General features: G+C 46.4%; 1 protein-coding gene across 1 annotated transcript in view; it reads right to left on the bottom strand.

Moving 5' to 3' along the window:
* LOC137562041 (extracellular calcium-sensing receptor-like) overlaps positions 1-17,821 on the bottom strand; it is a 55,461-nt gene extending 37,640 nt beyond the window's left edge. Inside the window, exon 1 of the mRNA XM_068273382.1 lies at positions 17,762-17,821. Within this exon, the coding sequence (XP_068129483.1) occupies positions 17,762-17,821 (60 nt within the window). The remainder of the gene's footprint in view (positions 1-17,761) is intronic.
* Between the last annotated feature and the right edge of the window lie 5,157 nt (positions 17,822-22,978).

Below are 22,978 nucleotides of genomic sequence, written 5' to 3'. Positions count from 1 at the left end.
TCCCGCTCTCCTTCCCACCCACCGCACCTATAGACAGGCATAACACCCATCCATGCTGTCACCCTGGAGAACCCACAGCACCCTGGTATCAGGGTGTTAGTAATGGTTAACATCCCAAGTTCGCCGGGAACTGTCCTCTGGCTAAATGTTTGGGCCATCTCTTCATGGTGGTAGCAGATAGCACTCTTGGCATGATGTCCACTGGGTCCCTGGCTCAAATCTGAGCCAGATCACTATCTGTGTGGAGTTCATATGTTCTCCCTTTCTTCCTGTGGGTCTCCTCTGGTTTGCTCCCACATTCCAAAAAATATACCTGTAAGTTATTTGTTTTTAGACTTGGATACAAACGCTGGAATATGACTGGGGCAGTAGAACTCATAATGCTGTATAGAGCCCAGAGAATCTTTGGGGCCTGGCCTCGCTGACAGTGCAAGGGTCTCAGGGTGGGGGTCTAATTTCATTCCTCCATTCCTCTCCTCGGGCCACCCTTCCTGGAACCTCTCCTTTTTAATGTTTTACCTGTGCCGTGGTACCAACACTAGGTGCCATAGCAATTCTCTGAACACAATAGCTGTGTCATTTTTTGGGAGGTGTCTGTGCAGTCCAAGTTGTGGGGAGGCTCCAACTGCAGCAGTACGACCGCTTCCTGGAACCTGTCCTTTTTTAATGTTTTACCTGTGCCGTGGTACTACCAACACTAGGCGCCATAGCGATTCTCTGAACACAATAACTGTGTAATTTTTTGGGAGGTGTCTGTGCTGTCCAAGTTGTGGGGAGGTCCAACTGCGGCAGTATGACTGCTTCCTGGAACCTCTCCTTTTTTATGTTTTACCTGTGCCGTGGTACTACCAACAATAGGTGCCATAGCGATTCTCTGAACACAATAACTGTGTAATTTTTTGGGAGGTGTCTGTGCTGTCCAAGTTGTGGGGAGGCCCCAACTGCAGCAGTACGACCACTTCCTGGAACCTCTCCTTTTTTAATGTTTTACCTGTGCCGTGGTACTACCAACACTAGGTGCCATAGTGATTCTAGGAACATAAAAGCTGTGTAATTTTTTTGGGAGGAGTCTCTGCTGTCCAAGTTGTGGGGAGGCCCCAACTGCGGCAGTACGACCGCTTCCTGGAACCTGATACTGATGTTAATTGACAGCCATTTTTTTTTGGGGGGGGGGGGGGATTTTAAGATTTTAAGAGCCAACATCATCAATTAGTGTTCCCCTTTACAAAATAATGATGCTTGCTACATGCCTCATATACCCTAAAAAACATTTTTAAAGCAATTTAAAGGCCACTTCCGGTTTTCTATTTCTATATCTAATTTTGAACTCGGATATCCGACCCGGATCAGATATCTGGGTATCCGGATCCGAATCTGATCCGGATTTTGAAAAGGGGTATCCGAGCAGCACTGAATGGCAGGGTTTTCAAACTTGGCACACTTGGTCACTGGGTGACTAGGGTTTATATTTAGTGGGTGGAGCCTACAACAGCCAATCAAAATTATCCTGTTGATAATTCTTACACTGTTAATGGCAGAGGATTCAAACTTGCTAAAGTCATTCATTGGGTGACTGGGGTCCAAATTCACTTAAAGGGTGGAGCCACAAACAGCCAATCAGCTTTCCATGGTGAATAAACTGTTTCCATTCACACATTTTTGATGCCAGGAACCTGAAAGCTGACAAACTTGGTCATTGAGTGACTGTGTGTCAAGGTTACAAAAAGTGGGTGAAGCCAAAAACACATTTCACTGGGAAAATATAAACTGCAGCCATTCTTACACGGTTAATGGCAGAGTTCTCAAAGTTTGCCCAGTTGGCCACTGGGTGACTGGGATTAATAATAAGGAAAATGGGTGGAGCCTACAACAGCCAATCAAAATTCTCCTGTTGATTTTCAAGGGGAATATTTAAATTGCTTCCATTCTTACACTGTTAATAGCAGCACTGTTAATAGGTTCAAATTCGGAAAGGGGGCAGAGCAACAAACAGGCAATCAGATTTGTTTAAGTTCAATGGGAAGATACAAATTATTGATTCCAAGGACCCCAAAGCTCGTAAACTTGGTAATTGAGTGACTGTATGTCAAGGTTAGAAAAAGTGGGCGGCACCAACACCAGTGGTGCTCAAATACCCCTTTTTAAAATTCGAGTTTGGTCGAATTCGAATAGTAAATTATTCGAGGTCAGTCGAATATTCGAGTCGAATAAATTTTACTATTCGATTCGACCTCGGACTTCGAGCTCACTATTCGAGTCGGTATTCGAGCTCATTATTCGAGCTGACTATTCGAATTGGCCTTAAATAGCTTCCCAACACTTGTTTTGAGGGTGAATGATGCAAGAAACATATTTTTTTCCAAGTAACAACAGCAAGTGATTATGTGGGGATGTTCCTTTAAAAAAAAAAAAGGTGAAAAGAGAAGTTGTGTCCAGAATTTTGTTCAGTACTGTATATACTTCTTCTTCTTCTTCTTTATCTTCTATATCTTCTTCTTCTTCTTCTATATCTTCTTCTTCTTCTTCTATATTGTCTTCTTCTTCTTCTTCTTCTTCTTCATCTTCTTCTTCTTCATCTTCTTCATCTTCATCTTCTTCTTCATCTTCTTCATCTTCATCTTCTTCATCTTCTTCTTCATCATCTTCTTCTTCTTCATCTTCTTCATCTTCTTCATCTTCTTCTTCATCTTCATCTTCTTCATCTTCTTCTTCTTCTTCTTCTTCATCTTCTTCTTCTTCTTCTTCTTCTTCGTCATCTTCTTCATCTTCATCTTCTTCATCTTCTTCTTCTTCATCTTCTTCATCTTCTTCTTCTTCATCTTCTTCTTCATCTTCTTCATCTTCTTCATCTTCATCTTCTTCATCTTCTTCTTCTTCTTCTTCTTCTTCTTCTTCTTCTTCTTCTTCTTCTTCTTCTTCTTCTTCTTCTTCTTCTTCTTCTTCTTCTTCTTCTTCATCTTCTTCTTCTTCATCTTCTTCTTCTTCATCTTCTTCTTCTTCATCTTCTCCTATATCGTCTTCTTCTTCTTCACTTATTTCTCTTTTCATTTTTTTTTTTAAAGAAATGCAGCTATTTTTGAGCGTAACAACAAATAGCTGGTGGCGCACGCATGTTGGAAGCGCCATTGTATGTGCTCCCTGGCAGTGGAAACACACAGACAGCAGGAGGTAAATTCAGAAGCAGGAGGAGGAGGATGAGTGTGTGGCAGCATGCAGTCAATGAGGCAGGCAGCGTGACATAATAGCCCTGGTACCTAGCGGTGATACCAGGGCTGTAAATAAACACAACAGGAGGTCCCAGACAGCGGTCGTGCAGCCCACATTGTGTCCAATACACAACTGGGACAACACAGTTTTCAACCCGGGCACCTCAGAAAAATTAAACCTTTTTTTGTAATGGTTTTGTAGTTTTGGTTTTACAACCAATTTGTAATGATCGCTGCTGAAGCAGCTATTGCTGGAAGTAGTGCTGCAGCTCAGGCAGTTCTGATGTCTTTCCATGCAAGCTGCATAGGTTTGTCTGTCTTTCCCTGCTGTCAGCTTGTGACTGATTATCATTCACCTGTGTGGGAATCTGCATGTCTGCTCCCATTGGATGACCTCAGTATAAAGATCTGCTTCCTGCAGGGTTTCCTTGGGTTTTCATAGCTTCAGCTTAAGCCTGCCTTGCTGTCGCTTTAGCCCCCGATCGTGTTTCTTGTTATAAAGATACTTTGCTGGTCTTTGCATCATATATTGGTTCATTGCCAATATATATGCATACCAGCACGTTTATTATTTTCCTTGTATTTGTGTTACGTGATACATCAGTGTCGCTGATGTATACGTACACGAACTGTTTATATCCTGTGTGCAGTTAGTCAGCTTTCCAGCACGTTTTGGTAGGTTGCGCGTACCGTGACCACCCGTGCTGAGGTAGTTACCCTGCTCCTGGTTCTGTTTGTGGATTGCGTTCATCTCTGCGAAGAGATAACGAATCCTTCTGAATCCTGTCCTGTTACCGTTTGTGGATTGCGTTCATCTCTGCGAAGAGATAACGAATCCTTCTGAATCCTGTTCTGTTACTGTTTGTGGATTGCGTTCATCTCTGCGAAGAGATAGCGAATCCTTCTGAGTCCTGTTCCCTGTGTTACTCCATTCCTAGTCAGCGTTCCTGCTTATGTCATATATCGGTTCATTGCCGATATATACATATGTTAGTCAGACGTAACAAATAGTTTAATTGATAGCTGTAATTGTAATACGCTAGGAAAACATACTTATTGTATATTTATCTGTGTTACGTTCTTCTATCTCAATCCTGCTATTTTCTGACTATCCTGTCCTGTCTTTGTGAGGCACGCCATCGCCGCATCGCATTGGCTGCCTCATTCCAGTCTGTCTGGTTTTGGACGCTTGCTGTCGCTAAGTAGCCGCTAGCTAGCAAGCGTTCATTCTGACTACCTGTCCTGATCTCCTCAGTTCTGGTTTATGCGCTCAGCGCTACTTTGCGCTGAGACGTTATAACGAAAGCATTGTTTGTGGCTGTCAGATCTGCACTGGCTCTGTGCGCCACAATCTCCTATTGGAGTCAGTCCTCCCCTCCACTATACTAGGGATAGCCTGTTTTCTGGTGCTAGTGTGTGTACCTCCTCCACGCCAGTTCATGCGTTGCATGCTGACTGTGGAGAATACACCACCAAGCCTTACACAATTACACAGATATATAGCTATTTTTTGACGTAATAGCTGGTGGCAGAGTGGCAGCAGAAGGTAAATCTGTGTACCCTGGCGGTGGGAAACACAGACAGACAGCAGCAGCAGGAGTAATGGAGGAGTAGTGTGAGTGTGGCAGCAGGTAGACAGCGTGACATAATAGCCCTGGTACCTAGCGGTGATACCAGGCCGTAAATAAACACAACAGGAGGTCCCAGACAGCGGTCGTGCAGCCCACATTGTGTCCAATACACAACTTGGACAACACAGTTTTCAACCCGGGCACCTCAGAAAAATTAAACCTTTTTTTGTAATGGTTTTATAGTTTTGGTTTTACAACCAATTACACAGATATATAGCTATTTTTTGACGTAATAGCTGGTGGCAGAGTGGCAGCAGAAGGTAAATCTGTGTACCCTGGCGGTGGGAAACACAGACAGACAGCAGCAGCAGCAGGAGGAGGAATGGAGGAGTAATTATGTGAGCAGCTATTGTTTGACGTAATAGCTGGTGGCAGTGTGGCAGCAGAAGGTAATTCTGTGTACCCTGGCAGTGGGAAACACAGACAGACAGCAGCAGCAGGAGTAATGGAGGAGTAGTGTGAGTGTGGCAGCAGGTAGACAGCGTGACATAATAGCCCTGGTACCTAGCGGTGATACCAGGCCGTAAATAAACACAACAGGAGGTCCCAGACAGCGGTCGTGCAGCCCACATTGTGTCCAATACACAACTGGGACAACACAGTTTTCAACCCGGGCACCTCAGAAAAATTAAACCTTTTTTTGTAATGGTTTTGTAGTTTTGGTTTTACAACCAATTACACAGATATATAGCTATTTTTTGACGTAATAGCTGGTGGCAGAGTGGCAGCAGAAGGTAAATCTGTGTACCCTGGCGGTGGGAAACACAGACAGACAGCAGCAGCAGGAGTAATGGAGGAGTAGTGTGAGTGTGGCAGCAGGTAGACAGCGTGACATAATAGCCCTGGTACCTAGCGGTGATACCAGGCCGTAAATAAACACAACAGGAGGTCCCAGACAGCGGTCGTGCAGCCCACATTGTGTCCAATACACAACTGGGACAACACAGTTTTCAACCCGGGCACCTCAGAAAAATTAAACCTTTTTTTTTTTAATGGTTTTTTGGTTTTGTTTGTAAAAGAAATTACACAGATATATAGCTATTGTTTGACGTAATAGCTGGTGGCAGAGTGGCAGCAGAAGGTAAATCTGTGTACCCTGGCGGTGGGAAACACAGACAGACAGCAGCAGCAGCACACAGCAGCCCACTGTAGGTGTAAAATGTGTGGCTGCAGGCGACGTAATAGTCAAAGTGAACCAGGCTGGCTTAGTGAGCAGGAGCCAGGAGGTGGTAAAGGGTGGTAAGGCACATTAACGATGGTTCTTAGCCAGTTCATGTCCCCCTCTCGCCGACAACAGGGGCCAGGAACTCGCCTTCCACCCACGCCTGGTTCATCTTGAGAAACGTCAGTCTGTCCACAGACTTGTGAGACAGACGTGAGCGTTTCTCGGTGACCACGCCACCAGCTGCACTGAAGCAGCGCTCGGACAGCACGCTGGAAGGGGGGCAGGACAGCACTTCCAGGGCGTACTGCGCCAGCTCGCTCCAGATCTCCAGGCGCTTGACCCAATACTCCATGGGATCAACAGGGGCATCGCTGTCAAGCCCGCTGTAGGACCCCATGTAGTCAGCCACCATGCGGGTCAGGCGCTGGCTGTGACCGGAGGAGGATGCTGCTGCATGCACCTCCTCTCTAGTCACTGCTGCCGGAGCCTCTACAGTCCTGTAGAGCTCGTGGCTGAGAGACAGCAGGTCTGTGGGGCGCTTGCTGCTGCTGGATGCAGGCACCTGCTGCTGCCTCTGTGCTGGCTGCTGGACAGTGGGGGTGGAAGGCTGGGGGAAGGCTTCCTCCAAGCGCTCAACAAGGGCCTGCTGCAAGCTCCTTATTTGTTGCGCTGGGTCTCCTCCTGCAGGCGGCAGGAACTGGCTCAACTTCCCCTTGAGGCGTGGGTCCAACATCATGCTGATCCAGATGTCCTCCCTCTGCTTCATCTGGATCACCCTGGGGTCCCTGCGCAGGCACGTCAGCATGTGCGCTGCCATTGGGAAGAGGCGGGCCACGTCTGCTGGCACATCGACGGCAGTGCTGCTGTCCTCATCCTCCTCCTCTGCCTCGTCAGCCTCATCCTCTCTCCACCCCCGCACCAACTCAGCTGCACTGTGCTGCTCCCCCTCATCAGCAGCAAGGTCAGGGACCTCCACCAAGTCCTCCTCCTCCTCCCCCTCAGAGGTGGACTGTGCAGCTGCTTGCCGCTCCTGCTGGTCCAAGGCTGCCGCTCCCTGTTCCAGCAAAGCATCGAGGGCCCTGTTCAGCAGAGAAACCAGGGGCACCCACTCGCAGACCATAGCATGGTCCCTGCTCACCATGTTAGTGGCCTGCAGAAAGGGAGCCAGCACTAAGCACACCTGCTGCATGTGCCTCCAGTCATCATCGGAGACGATGGACGGGATGTTGCTGGTCTTGTCCCTTCTCTGAGCGGCGGAAACAGTGTCCAGGGCAAGGTACTGGTTGACAGCGTGCTTCTGTTCAACCAGACGCTCCAACATCGCCAGGGTGGAGTTCCAGCGAGTCGGAACGTCAAGGATCAGCCGATGGCGTGGCAGATCCAGCTCCTTTTGCACGTCTTCCAGGCTCGCACAGGCTGCAGCCGAGCGCCGGAAGTGACGCACAACGGTCCTTGCCGTTTCCAGCAGTTCGCCCATCCCCTGGTAGGTGCGCAAGAACTTTTGCACCACCAGGTTCAGCACGTGGGCAAGACAGGGGATGTGGGTCAGGTTTCCCCTGTCTATTGCGGCAACCAAATTGGCCCCATTGTCGGCCACCACCTTTCCGACTCTGAGGCCTCTGGGGGTCAGCCAAATCCTCTCCTGCTCCTGGAGTTTGGCCAACACATGGGTTGCCGTCAGCTTGGTCTTCCCAAGGCTGACCAAGTGCAGCAGCGCTTGGCAGTGGCGGGCCTTCACGCTGCTGCTGAGGCGGGGGGTTTGGCCAGGTGTGCCGGAGGATGGCAGAGGATCGGAGGAACCTGCTGCAGTTCCCCTGACCCTGCGGGGTGGCACCACCCACTGTGTTGCTGCTGCTGCTGTGCCCGCTGCTGCTCTCCCATCCTCACCCCCTTCCACCAAGCTGACCCAGTGGACAGTGAAGGACAGGTAGCGGCCTGTCCCGAAGCGGCTGCTCCAGGAGTCCATGGTGACGTGGACCCTTTCACCAACCGCATGCTCCAGCCCTCTCTCCACATTGGCCATCACAAAGCGGTGCAGTGCAGGAATGGCCTTGCGGGAGAAAAAGTGTCTGCTGGGGAGCTGCCAGTCTGGGGCTGCGCAAGCAAGCAGCGCACGAATGTCGCTCCCCTCCTGCACGAGCGTGTACGGCAGGAGTTGGGAGCACATGGCCCGTGCCAGCAAGCCGTTCAGCTGCCGCACGCGACGGCTGCTGGGAGGCAGAGCCCTAACCACCCCCTGGAAGGACTCGCTCAAAAGGCTCTGGCGTGGCCTTTTGCTGGCACGGGAATCAGCAGACACAGCGGAGGAGGCCACTGAGGACTGGCTGCCAGAACAGGCCTCAGTGTCGGCGGCAGGAGTTGCAGAGGGGGGAGGAGCAGTGCGTTTCCGCACTCCTGCTGGTGCTGCTGGAGGAGCAGGAGGGCGGGTGGCTGCTGTTGCTGCTGCTGCTGCTGCTGAAGGCTGTGCAGTGATGGGTGTGGTGCCACTGCCAGCACCAGATGCCTTCAGCCTCTGGAACTCCTCATGCTGGTGGAAATGTTTCGCAGCAAGGTGGTTGATGAGCGAGCTGGTGCTGAACTTTAAGGGGTCTGCACCTCTGCTCAACTTCCGCTGACAGTGGTTGCAAGTGGCGTACTTGCTGTACACAGTGGGCATGGTGAAATATCGCCAGATTGGTGACAGAAACATCCCCCTACGGCATGGAAGCGCTGCTGCCTGTCTCCCTGTGGTGGTTGGGGGGGGGGGGGCTTGGGTGCGGCTGGTGGTGGTACTGGCAGATGCTGCTGCTGCTGCTGCTGAGCCTGAGACACCAGCTGGCTGTGGGACCTGCCTACTGCTGCCAATGCTTGCAATGATGCGCCTCCTTGCAAGGCCCACAAGCGCATCCTCCTCCTCCTCCTCAGAGCTGCTGAGGACGACATCCCCTGGAGGTGGTGGCACCCAGTCTCTGTCTGTCACCGGGTCATCATCATCCTCCCCCTCCTGAAACATGTCCTGCTGGGATGATGACCCCCCAAACTCCTCTCCTGATGCATGGATGGGCTGCTTGACTGTCGCCACAGTCTTGCTGTCCAATCCCTCATCCCCCAAAGTGCCCATCAGCATCTCCTCCTCAAAATCGCCAACAACAGCAGACAATACCCTGATGGTGCCTGGGGTAAAAATACTGCTGAGTGACAGGTCGCCAACTTGTGACGGTGAACTGGCCTCCTCCCCAGACCCTGCTGGGCGGCTGCTGCGAACAGGGGTGGTGGTGGTGGTGGTGGTGAGGGTGGAGGCCTCGGATGCAGAGCTGATGGCGGGCTGCTCATCCTCCGTCATGAGTTGCACCACAGTGTCTGCATGCTTTTCCTCAATGGGACGTTTCCGACCCGGCTGGAGGAAAATCGGAGCAGGTGCTACACGCTGCTGCTGCTGTGTCTCTGCAGCGTGAGTTGCAGATGCTCCTGCTGGGCGGCGCCCAAGGCGTCCACGGCCAGTGGCTATGGGAGGAATGTTAGCCACTGACGCTGCTGCTGCTGCTGCGGAACTGTGCATGGTGGCGCGGCCGCGGCCTGCCACAATGCTGCTCCCTCTCCTCCTGATTCCCTTGCTGCCCTTCCCCTTGCCCAAACCGCGCTGGCTGCCACTTCCAGACATCTTCGATGTTTTGGGCGTATAGACAAAAGTTTTTTAAAAGGGCGGGTGAAAAGTGGGGTACTTTAATGGAGTGGGTTGGTGGGTGAGGTGACTGAGTGAGTGTCCCTAGTACAGTAAGTAAGTAGTAACAGTCAGGAAGTACAACTAACTAATTACAATAATCAATCAGTAATCAGAAGGAAATAGAGTGTGTGTAGTGTGTGTACACAGACAGTGAGTGCACACACGCAGGAGCTAGTAGCCTATGAACAGTGACTGAGTGTCCTAGACTCCTAGTACAGTAAGAGTAACAAGTAGTAACAGTAAGTAACTAACTAATTACAATAATCAATCAGTAATCAGAAGGAAATAGAGTGTGTGTAGTGTGTACTCAGACAGTGAGTGCACACACGCAGGAGCTAGTAGCCTATGAACAGTGACTGAGTGTCCTAGACTCCTAGTACAGTAAGAGTAACAAGTAGTAACAGTAAGTAACTAACTAATTACAATAATCAATCAGTAATCAGAAGGAAATAGAGTGTGTGTAGTGTGTACTCAGACAGTGAGTGCACACACGCAGGAGCTAGTAGCCTATGAACAGTGACTGAGTGTCCTAGACTCCTAGTACAGTAAGAGTAACAAGTAGTAACAGTAAGTAACTAACTAATTACAATAATCAATCAGTAATCAGAAGGAAATAGAGTGTGTGTAGTGTGTACTCAGACAGTGAGTGCACACACGCAGGAGCTAGTAGCCTATGAACAGTGACTGAGTGTCCTAGACTCCTAGTACAGTAAGAGTAACAAGTAGTAACAGTAAGTAACTAACTAATTACAATAATCAATCAGTAATCAGAAGGAAATAGAGTGTGTGTAGTGTGTACTCAGACAGTGAGTGCACACACGCAGGAGCTAGTAGCCTATGAACAGTGACTGAGTGTCCTAGACTCCTAGTACAGTAAGAGTAACAAGTAGTAACAGTAAGTAACTAACTAATTACAATAATCAATCAGTAATCAGAAGGAAATAGAGTGTGTGTAGTGTGTACTCAGACAGTGAGTGCACACACGCAGGAGCTAGTAGCCTATGAACAGTGACTGAGTGTCCTAGACTCCTAGTACAGTAAGAGTAACAAGTAGTAACAGTAAGTAACTAACTAATTACAATAATCAATCAGTAATCAGAAGGAAATAGAGTGTGTGTAGTGTGTACTCAGACAGTGAGTGCACACACGCAGGAGCTAGTAGCCTATGAACAGTGACTGAGTGTCCTAGACTCCTAGTACAGTAAGAGTAACAAGTAGTAACAGTAAGTAACTAACTCATTACAATAATCAATCAGTAATCAGAAGGAAATAGAGTGTGTGTAGTGTGTAATCAGACACTGAGTGCACACACGCAGGAGCTAGTAGCCGATGAACAGTGACTGAGTGTCCTAGACTCCTAGTACAGTAAGAGTAACAAGTAGTAACAGTAAGTAACTAACTCATTACAATAATCAATCAGTAATCAGAAGGAAATAGAGTGTGTGTAGTGTGTAATCAGACACTGAGTGCACACACGCAGGAGCTAGTAGCCGATGAACAGTGACTGAGTGTCCTAGACTCCTAGTACAGTAAGAGTAACAAGTAGTAACAGTAAGTAACTAACTAATTACAATAATCAATCACTAATCAGAAGGAAATAGAGTGTGTGTGTACAAGACTGTGAGTGCACACACGCAGGAGCTAGTAGCCTTAGCCTTAGCCTATGAACAGTGACAGTGAGTGTCCTAGGCTAGCCTAACTACAATACTAAATACAGAATCAATCAGTAGTAAAGGACAGCAGCAGAAATACTGGTATAGATGAGAGAAATATACTAACAGAGGACAGGAGAGAACAGCTGCCCACACAGGCAGGCCCTGAGGCCTAAAGCTGTGTAAGCCTGCAGCAGCTGTGTCTCTGTCTATGTAACACAAAAGCTACTAACTAAAATACAATGTCTATCTAACTAACAACAATATAGGTGTATATAGGAGGTGTATGTGAGCAAAAACGCTAGGTAAATGACCACAATAGAGCTCTTGCTAAGCCAAAGCACAAAGGAGCAACTCTCTCTCTGTACAAGTCTCAGGCAAGCACGGAGAAACCTAACATGGCGGCCGCTATTTATAGGGTAGGGGCTGGCCAGGGTCCCCCTCTGTGATTGGCTGCCGTCAGAGGGCCTGGGAGCCCTCTGATTGGCTCTAAGGACATCAATCTGGGCTATGACGCTATTCGAGCTCGGTACCGAGCTCGAATAGCGCCGTTTGCTCGAATAGCTCGAATAGTGAATGGGCTATTCGAGTGTACTCGAATACCCCATTCGAATAGCTCTAGCTATTCGGAGCTCGAATACCGAGCTCGAATAGCTGAGAAAGAGCTTGAATATTCGAGCTACTCGAATATTCGAGCTCTGCTGAGCACCACTGCCAACAACTACATTTTGTACATGGGAAAATATAAACTGCAGCCATTCTTACACTGTTAATGGCAGGGTTCTCAAACGTGACACAGTTGGCCACTGGGTGACTGGGATTAATATTCAGAAATGTGGGTGGAGCCTACAGCAGTCAATCAAAATTCACCTATTGATTTTCAAGGGTAATATTTACATTTCCACTATTATTACACTGTTTATGACAGAGGCCTCAAACCTGATACAGTCATTCATTGGATGACTGGGATCCAAATTCACTGAAGCGGTGGAGCTACAAACAGCCAATCAGATTTGGTAGATTGATTTCAGCCATTCTGTTATTGGCAGGGTTCTCAAACTTGACACAGTTAGTCACTAGATGACTGAGGTTAATGGATGGTGTACTGGTTAAGGGCTCTGCCTCTGACACGGAAGACCAGGGTTCGAATCTTGGCTCTGCCTGTTCAGTAAGCCAGTAATTCAGTAAGGAGTTCATTGGGCAAGACTCCCTAACACTGCTACTGCCTACTGAGTGCGCTCTAGTGGCTGCCTCGCAAGCGCTTTGATCCGACAGGAGAAAGGCGCTATACAAATACTGCCATTATTAATATTCCAGAAAGTGGGTAGAGCCTACAACAGCCAATCAAAATTCACATTTCCAAGGGGAATATTTACATTGCTGCCATTCTTACACTGTTAATAGCAGATACCTCAAATCTGGTATAGTCAGTCACTGGGAGACTGGGGTTTACATTCTGAAAAGGGGGCGGGCCACAAACAGACAATCAGATTTGTTTCATTTCAATGGGAAACTTATTGATGCCAAGGACCCCAAAGCTCATAAACTTGGTCATTGAGTGACGGTATGTCAAGCTTAGAAATAGTGAGCGGAGCAAAAAACAACTAACTTTTTAAATTGGAAAATATAAACTGCAGCCATTCTTACACTGTTAATGGCAGGGTTCCCAAACTTGACACATTTGGTCACTGGATGACTGGGATTGATATTCAGAAAAGTGGGTGGAGCCTAGAACAGCCAATTAAAATTCACCTATTGATTTTCAAGGGGAATATTGAAACTGCTGCCATTCTTACACTGTTAATGGTGGAGGCCTCAAACCTTCTACAGTCTGTCATTATGTGACTGGGGTTAAAATTCACTAAAGGGACAGGGCCACAAACAGCCAATCAGATTTATTTTCTGGATAAACTGCTTCCATTCACACAATTTTTATGCCTGGAACCCGAAAGCTCAAAAACTGGGTCATAGAGTGACTGTTTGTCCAGGTCACAAAAACTGGGTGGAATCAAATACACATTTCACTGGGAAAATGTAAACTGCAGCCCTTCTTTGCTGTTAATGGCAGGGTTCTCAAACTTTGCACAGTTTGTTCCTGGATGACTGGGATTAACCACTTCACCACTGAGGGGTTTTACCCCCTGACCACCAGAGCAATTTTCACCTTTCAGCGCTCCTTCCATTCATTCGTCTATAACTTTATCATTACTTATCGCAATGAAATGAACTATATCTTGTTTTTTCCACCACCAATTAGGCTTTCTTTAGGTGGGACATTATGCCAAGAATTATTTTTTTCTAAATGTGTTTTAATGGGAAAATAGGAAAAATGTGGGGGAAAAAAAATTATTTTTCAGTTTTCGGCCATTATAGTTTTTAAATAATGCATGCTACTGTAATTAAAACCCATGAAATTTATGTGCCCTTTTGTCCCGGTTATAAAACCGTTTAAATTATGTCCCTATCACAATGTTTGGCGCCAATATTTCATTTGGAAATAAAGGTGCATTTTTTTCAGTTTTGCGTCCATCCCTAATTACAAGCCCATAGTTTATAAAGTAACAGTGTTATACCCTCTTGACTTAAATATTTAAAAAGTTCAGTCCCTAAGGTAACTAATTATGTATTTTTTTTAATTGTAAATTTTTGATTTTTTTTTTAATTACAAAAAAAAAAAAAATGGGGAGTGTGGGAGGTAATGAGTTAATTTTGTGTGTAAAAGTTATTTATTTGTATGTGAAAAATGTGTAGGGTGTAGTTTACTATTTGGCCACAAGATGGCCACAGTAACTTTTTGCTTTATTGCGACCTCCAAGCCTCCTTCCGGAAGCTTGGAGGAAGAATAAGGAGGCTGGACACGTGAGTTTCTTCTCACAATGATCGCGCTGCCCATAGGAGAGCAGCGGGTCATTGTGGGGCTTAGATCAACGAACGGGAATGGATTTTCCCGTTCATTGATCTCCGGGCGAGCGGGCGGCGGCGGTTTTACTAGCGGCGGGCGGCGTGTTTACGAGCGGGAGCGCGGACAGCGTCGGGAACGCGGAAAGTACGTGTTTCTCCGTCCCTGGTTTTTAAAGGATGGAAAAAGGGGCGGAGAAATACGTACGCGCGGGGGTAAAGTGGTTAATATTCAGAAATGTGAGTGGAGCCGAAAAAAGCCAATCAAAATTCACCTGTTGATTTTCAAGGGGAATATTAAAATTGCTGCCATTTTCACACTGTTAATAGCAGATGCCTCAAACCTGGTACAGTCGGGTAACTGGGGTTCAAATTCTGGAGAGGGGAGGAGCCACAAACAGCCAATCTGATTTATTTTATATGGGTAGATACAAATGATTGATGTCAAAGACCCCAAAGCTCACAAACTTGGTCATTGAGTATTTGTGTGATAGGGTTAGAAAAAGTGGGTGGAGCCAACACCAGCCAAATACATACCCGGGCAATGCCAGGTCATCAGCTAGTGATCTATATTTTGTTTTTATTTTTTGAAACAAATTAGGCTTCTTGTAGGTGATACTGTTTTTTAGTTATTACTTTTTTTCTATGCATTTTATAGGCAAATACAAGAAAAAAAAGAAAAATATACTACTTCTCCAATTCCATCCCCTATAGTCTTAAAATAAGCAATGCTTCTATAAAAAAACCACCTTTTTATTTTCCCATTAGTCCCAGCTATCACAACAGTTAAATGATGTCCCTAGTACAATGTATGGTGCCAATATAGTATTTGGGGTTTCTTTTGTGTTCCGTCAATTGCAAGCCCTTATGTACTAAAATAACAGTAATATACTCTCATGGCATACATATTTAAAAAAAGCGTAGTCCCCAAGGCAACTATTTATGGATTCTTTTACTTTTTTTTCATGTGTTTGCTTGGTAACCAGGGTGGGGGAGGGGGCTTTGGTGATAGAAACATAATCCTGATTTACCAAGATTTTTTTTTTTACTTTACTTTCATTTGGTTATTATAAATGGACATGGCCCCTGATCGGGGTTATGCCCATTCATTACAGGCACTGCAATTGGTTCGAGCGCACCCGCCGCTTAAACCCTGGACACGTATACGCATTGTCAGATTCGTGCTCTGTGCAGTTGGTTACTCCCAAATATATGCAGACGTTCAGGATTTGATGCAAGTGATGTTTATTTACAGTGAAAGATACATGCAATGTTCAAAGCAGGGTCTCCAAAACATAATGCAGGAAAAGGTTTGCAACACAAGTTCTAAATCAATATGCAGGAATATTACCCAGTGACTGGCAAATGGATACAAGTCCAGGAACAGATATGCAGGTTGAATCAGGAACAGACATGCAGGTTATCCAGGAACAGGTATACAGGTTTAACCAGGAACATGCATACAGGCGAGGAATCCAGATACTCAGGACATGAACAGGTATTCAGGCGTGAAGTCCAGATACTCAGAGCAGGAACAGGCATATAGGCATGAACTCCAAGAGCTCAGGACATGAACAGGAACTCAGGCTCGGAATCCACTTACTCAGAACAGGAACTAGGATACAGGAACTCAGGACATGAACACTAGATACATCAGTCAGCGATCAGGGAAGCTGAGGTCCAGCTGCACTAAACAGAGATGAGCATAAACTACGCCAGTGCGAATTTACGCATCGTAGTTCGCATCTACGCATCGTAGTTCTTAGGTGAAGTTTCAAAACTACCCTTACGAATTTACGCATAGCGAAGTACCGCTCCACGTAGCTTACGCCCACTATGCGTAGTTAACAATTGTATTGCGTAGTGAACTATGAATGCGTTGCTCCCGTCTAATTTTCCGCATGCGATTGTATGCTTACAAATTTACGCATTGGAAAGGGGAATGTACGCATATAAGAATTCCCGGTATAAGCATAAAAAAAGGGAATTTATGCGTAAAATTTTTTGCACACAGGCATAAGCCTCCGCATACACTATACGTAATTGCGTATTTTAATGCGCAGTCTACGAAATGCATATAAAACAAATATTTGATTTCGAAACCGTAGTTTGCAAAGCGTAATTGCGTAAAACTATGTGTAGTTCCAGCGTAGCGAAGTTGGCTGACTACAACCATCCCTAGCACTAAAGCTAGGCTAGACAATACAATGCAACAGAAAAGCCTGTTGGGAACTCAGGATGCTAAATGCTTCTTCTAATGGAGCAATTACCTTGCAGGTGATGGAACACTCTCATGCATATGTAAATTGGATCAGGTCCAGTGCTTGCTGATCGCTGCAGAGGCCGGGAATCCTGACACACATCCAGACTTAAGACCAATAGAAACCCGCATACATCAGATACACTTACGTGGCTGATGCGTCACTAGGAAGGAGGAGTGGGAGTGTGTCTTGAGTGCTTCCTTTAGCACTGAAATGTAATCACGCTGGGGGATCAGCTAGGTACATATATATATATATATATATATATATATATATATATATATATATACATATATATATATATATATATGTATATATGTATATATATATATATATATATATATATATATATATATATATATATATATGTTCTACTTCTGTATTTAAAAATAGGTACCTGATTTACCGCTTAAAGGGGAACTTCAGCCTAAACAAACATACTGTTATTAAGTTACATTAGTTATGTTAATTAGAATAGATAGGTAATATAATCTCTTACCCACCCTATTTTAAAAGTACAGGCAAATGTTTGTGATTCAAGGGGGCTGCCATCTTTGTCATGGGGGCTGCCATCTTTTTGGTTGAAAGACGGTGACAGGGAGCATGAGACACAGTTCCAACTGTCCTGTTTCCTGATTACCCCTCCCAGCTGCACACGCTAGGCTTTAAATGTCAAATTTAAAATGTAAAAAAGAAAAAATTGCACCAAAACAGCAGAACGAGAGCAACAACATCAGAAATCCCATCATGCTTTATACAGCATCAGGGGAAAAAAGCCCGGGCAGTTTTCTTCTGTGCAGCTAAAAATGACGCTTGTATAAGATAAACAAAGTTCTGATGCTGTGAAACTGTTAAAGAAACACCAGGCCTTTTCAGTGCTGCTGAGTCGATTTTTAGTCTGGAGGTTCACTTTAACACACTGTTAGTCACTGTGACGTCAGTGTGTTCCAGCCAGATTAGGTCCATGTATGCGGCTGATGCGTCACTAGAAAGGAGAAGGCAGGGAGGAGTGTGCTCAGCACTCTGCTGTAATCAGACTGTGGGATTGGCCAGGTAGCTATTTATTTATATTGAAATAGATATCTCACTTCAAATTCTGCCCCTGGCTGCACCCTAAACACCCCCCCCCCCACACACACACACACATAGAGTCATGGGGCCCTATTGTAGCACCGCTGCGTGGCGTATGTCTGCCCCGGCCCGCTTATAAAGGAAAAATGGGGGAGGGAGATCAGATATACCTACCCGGGGCTTCTTCCAGCCCCTGGCAGTCAGGACCCTTGCTTTAGTTCTGATTCTCTCCATGGTGTTGCTGTCCCCTCCAAAAAATTCAGCTACTGCGCATGCTTGGGCCTGTCTGCACACCTCCTTGATCAAGCTCCCATGACCAGGAGTATTCTGTGCAGTCAACTCTTTGTGACCTGCCAATATTCCCGGGTGTGGGAGTGCAATGAGGCATGTAGATGGGAGTACACATGCAGTGCAGCGTCTGACACTGGGTGACCATCTGATCTTTTGGAGGGGCTACTGGTACCCTGGAGAGGATCAGAATTACAGCAAGAAAAGGACTTGATAAAATATCTGGGGTGGGGGAAGAAAGAAGAAGCCCCAGGTAAGTAAATCTGCCCCCACCCATATTTAATTAACTCTTACCGACCACCTAACGCCGATTGGCGGGGGGAGAGTGGCAGCCCCAGTACCAAAGTCAACAGAGTCAAGTCCAGGGAGCGGAGATTAGTGGCATCCCCGCTGAGTGACGGAGCAGAGGTCCAGATCGTGGCTAGCAGGCTGCTAGACATTTAACACTAGATTTACCAGGCCTGCGCAAATCTGCGTAAATTGCCTGGACCTCACACCTACTAGCACCCCTGCTGAGTTTTTTAACATGCCATCAGCTCCATTGTTCTCTTTCTTTTGTTCTGAAAACACCCATTACCTGTGAGGCCTGGCACATTTGCATTTGTTTATTTGCCCACCTCACATCACCCCCAACCAGAGAGTTCTGTTCTTTGTGTGCCAGACTGATACTGTAATCAAGGGGCTTATATTGGTGTTTCAATGTGCACTGTGTGGGTAGAGGAGGACATTGGACTGCCCAGCACAGTAGCAAGTCACTTGTGCTTCACTGCGCAAGCTGACCCACAAAGCTGGGCCCACAAAGTCTGCTAAGGTTTGTCATTGCCATAGTACATATGATATTTACATAAACCCACGACGGACAATTTCTTTACTTCACTGTCACAACGCTATTGGGCACGGTGAATAAAGTCCGGCGTGAACTTCCTCAGTTTGCAAAAGACACTGCACAGCGAGAAGTATTCTCCACTTCAGTGCTTAGAAGTGGCAGTTCTCCTTGACAATTTATGCACCTAAAAAAAACAAGACTGGGCTTGATTCACAAAGGAGTACTAACTGATAGCATGGCCATTTTCTTGTGAATTTTCGCGCCAAACGATAACGTTTATCAATATCAGTTTCGCGTGAAAATTCGCTATCGTTTCATGCGAAAATTCGCGAATTGCGTGAAACGCAAAAATTCTATTTTATTTTTAAGTGTTTCAAACTTTACAGAGTTTACAGCATTTGCAGACCCAGTGTCCATCGTCCCTGCATTTGGCACAGGTGAATTTCTGACGTTGCACAGGTAAACCTGCTGCAATTCCTGTTGCAGCTCTCTTGCCCCTGCAACACTGGCAGGGGCGTTCCTAGGGTCCTTGGAGATCGGGGGCACCTGCACGTGCCGTGCCAAAAAATGGGCATGGTCATGCAGTGAGTGGGCTTGGCCATGGGTGGGCCCAAATGTACATGAACTTATCAGTGGTGTAAGCTACAGATAACGGGCCTGCCCATCGAAATGTTGGATGGAGCCCCCTGTCCTTTATTTAGATAATTTACAATCAGTATAGGCATAGAACAAAGATGTACACACACATACAATTTTGATTGGTCAATCACTGACCAATTTTACCACCCCCATGCAGTAAGTGGGCCAACAGACAATGAATTTGATGAACAGAGCTAAAATTAGCTAATCAAAATTGTATGTGTGTACCAGGCTTTACAGCTAATACTGTACATACTGAAAGTAGCAGGGATCAGCATACAATACAGCTGGTTTACAATCAGTAAAGGCACAGAGTAACACCTTACACTGTACACACTGGAGGTAGATCAGCACACAGGGCAGGCACTAGAGAACAGCTCACTGCAGCTAGCTTGCCGAAAAATATGAGGATAACGAAAAATAGGTGTGGCCATGGACGAGAATGTGGGTGTGGTCACGGGTGGAGACAAATTTACATGAACAATAGATTGAAGATAATCAACATAAAGACCTGTGAAAATCTCAGCAGGGGTGAATAACACCTCTGGCCTTCCACCAGAAATAAAAAAGTCGGTAATTCTAGTGTTAAAAAAATGTATTAGGTTGTACAGAGCTGCAATCTAGTGCAGTGCTGTACCGGGGACAGCTTAGTGCAAAGCTGTCCCCTTGAGTGGTTGTTGTGATCCCCTAATATATTATGTTGGTGCTTTATAAATACAATACATAAATAATAGGCTGATGCCTATGAGAGGGAATCAGTGATTGGATCTCGGGGGTGGAGCAAGGAAGGTTGGAGGAAGGGATGTTAATAAAAAAGAAAAATATTAAAAATATAAAATAATACATTTAATGAAAAAAAATTTGCAGCAGCAATCAGATGCCACCAACAGAAAGCTCTATTAGAAGAAAGAAAAGGAGGCAAGATTAATTTGGGTTAAAGTTGCAGTGTGTTGAATTGTAAACAATCGCCTAGGGCGGTGTAAGCCTGTAGTCCTTAATCGGTTAAAGTAAGCCTTTTGCTGTGGCCTAACCCTCTCTCCCCACACGGCCCTTCTGCCAACATCCTCCCCCTCTTTCCCCATTAAGCATGCCTTAAAGAGTAACTGTCATGCTAAAAAAAGCTAATTTAAACCTCTATTCTCCTGTGTTAAACAGTTTAGAAGGAAGCCAAAAAGGCAATACTGAAGTTAAAAATCTCTCTTACTTTGTTGTTGGATTAATAGCAAGCCTCTTTATTCCCAAGCTCCTAAGGAGGCCGCAGGTCTTCAGGCCGCATGATACTGCAAAGCATTCTGTGGCTGCTTCTTCTCCCTGGTCCTCCCCTTCATTTGACTACCCCGCCCTAAGGCTGTTTTCACAGGGACTCATGTTACAACAGCCTGTATCTTGCAGCCAAGCTCACAGCTCTGAAAAATCAAGTGCTGTTCAGAGCACATGTTCTGTTAGAGTATACTGCACCAGTCTGGTATTGTTCCTAGCCGCATGGCTAATTAATATTCACTGCACTTCTGTGTTGTCTGGATCATGAACCATTTAGGATCTTTGATCTGGATCATTTTTGTGAGTCAAACCATCAGGAAGCAGGGTGAGGGAGGATATGACATCACAATTGGCTTCATACAAAATAGACAAACATGGAACCTGCCATGAGCTGTCAGGAGCATCAATCTCTGCATATACTATATAAAAATTCTGTGAAGTACAAACGTGGACAGTGAAATGCATATGCAATGTAAGTACAGCCAATCTTTAGCTACTGATATATGTTTTTTTTTTTTCTCTGAGACCTTATACCTAACAGCTCCTCTTTAAAGGTAACCTAAACTGCATGGAGTATGCTGGAAGCCACCATATTTATTACTTTTAAAATATCAGTTGTCTGATAATAATGCAATATTTTGGTTTTGGCAGATAGAGTCACACAAGTGCAGCAAGCATAGCAGCCAGTGAAGAGAGATAGGAGTTAAAGAGACTCTGAAGCGAGTCTTAATTCTCTTTTCTAACCTGTATTAATGTTAAGCCCCATAAGCACAGCTAAACTGCCGCTATCCCGTGGCAAAACGAGGGGTTAATACCCCCCAAATCCCCCCAACAAAATCCACGACTTTCTTGGTCGTGGATTTTGCTCTTCCTGGAGGCAGAGCTATGAACCACAGCTCTGCCACCATGCGCGTCAATCGCCACGTGGATCTCCGCCTCTCCCCCGCCTGTCTCTGTGCAGGCAGATGAGAGGGGCGGGGGAGAGGCGGCGATCAGCGGGGATTGAAGCGCTTGAGGCAGAGCTCATGGCTGTAGCTCTGCCTCAATCAGGAAGCACTCCCCCGACACAGGAGAGGGGATTTGGGAGGTATTAATCCCTCGTTTTGCCATGGGATAGCGGCGGCTTGTGGGGCTTAACATTAATATAGTTTAAAAAAGAGAATTGAGACTCGCTTCAGAGTCTCCTTAAGCTATGCACCCATGTTGCAATTTTTTTTTTAATGATTGTTCCAGCAACCAATGTTTTTTTGTGCAAAGAGCAATAATTTCCACGATCCCGTATTATGGGTACGTGTGTGCAATTAGGCAAACAATGCTTTGTGGTGCACAACAACAACAACCATCACAGTGCATCAGATCTTTAAGATCCCCAATGACTCCCACGCAAAGTGTCGCAATCGTGATGTTGCATCTTCCTGTGGGGCAGGAAATTGGATCGAGGAAAGCTTGTTCGTCAGGCCGCATCGTTGAGCATTCCCTGATCCATCTAGCAGTGTTGTTATACCCTAATTATATCTGAGGCAGGGATCAGACAGGACAATAGCTAAGAGCAGAACTTGTAAACAGACAGACCTCTGCCCCGAGTCGCTGACAACTCTTCCCCCCACCCCTCTTCCTTCCTTCATGTCCCCCACAGTATTCCAGCACAGGTGGGCTGCAAATACAAGACACACATACTTACCTACACACAGGGGCGTAACTAGGCCCCACCGGGCCCCCCTGCAGATTTTCTGAGCGGGCCCCCCCCACCCCACCCCCCCGGGGCCCGCTCGCGGCCGTTTTGTGGGTGCTGGAGGGGTGGCAGCATGAGGGGAAAGCCTTGCCCACAGTCGGCGGGGAGAGGGGTAGTTCCCCCCTCTCCCTCACCTCGGGGCTCTCCCCTCTGCACTCCCCTCCAGCTCGTAAGTGTCTGTGGGGCTGTGGTGGGCAGCGAGCGGCGGGCAGATACATACCTGCTTCCGTGCGTTCCATCGGAGACTTCTCCCTCTAGCGGCTGACGTCACTTCCGGAAGGGCGCAGGGGCTGCAGGGCCTATTCCTACGCTCCTGCCTACACAGAAGCAGCCAGGATGTAATGCATTCACAGCGTATCCTTCTCAGCAGCAGATGTACGGATGAACCTGATGGTGCACATCTGCTCCAATCTGCACACACCTCAATTGCTGCACCCACCACAACAAAAGCTTACTGCCCCTCAGCCACTATAAACAAGTCTGATTTCTCTGGGGCCGTAGGCTATGGCCTAGGTGGCCTTGCCAGAAATCCAGCCATGCTCAGGGGATATTTGAACTTGTCCTAGTCAATCAATCATCTTACATTTTGAAATGATAAACCATTTAGATATTGACATGAATAAGTTTTTAGGGGCGTAGATATTGG

The sequence above is a fragment of the Hyperolius riggenbachi genome, chromosome 3, assembly GCF_040937935.1.
Source record: "Hyperolius riggenbachi isolate aHypRig1 chromosome 3, aHypRig1.pri, whole genome shotgun sequence".
Taxonomy (NCBI): domain Eukaryota; kingdom Metazoa; phylum Chordata; class Amphibia; order Anura; family Hyperoliidae; genus Hyperolius; species Hyperolius riggenbachi.
Note: the sequence above shows the minus strand (reverse complement) of the source record. Positions and strands in the feature narration are given on the sequence as shown.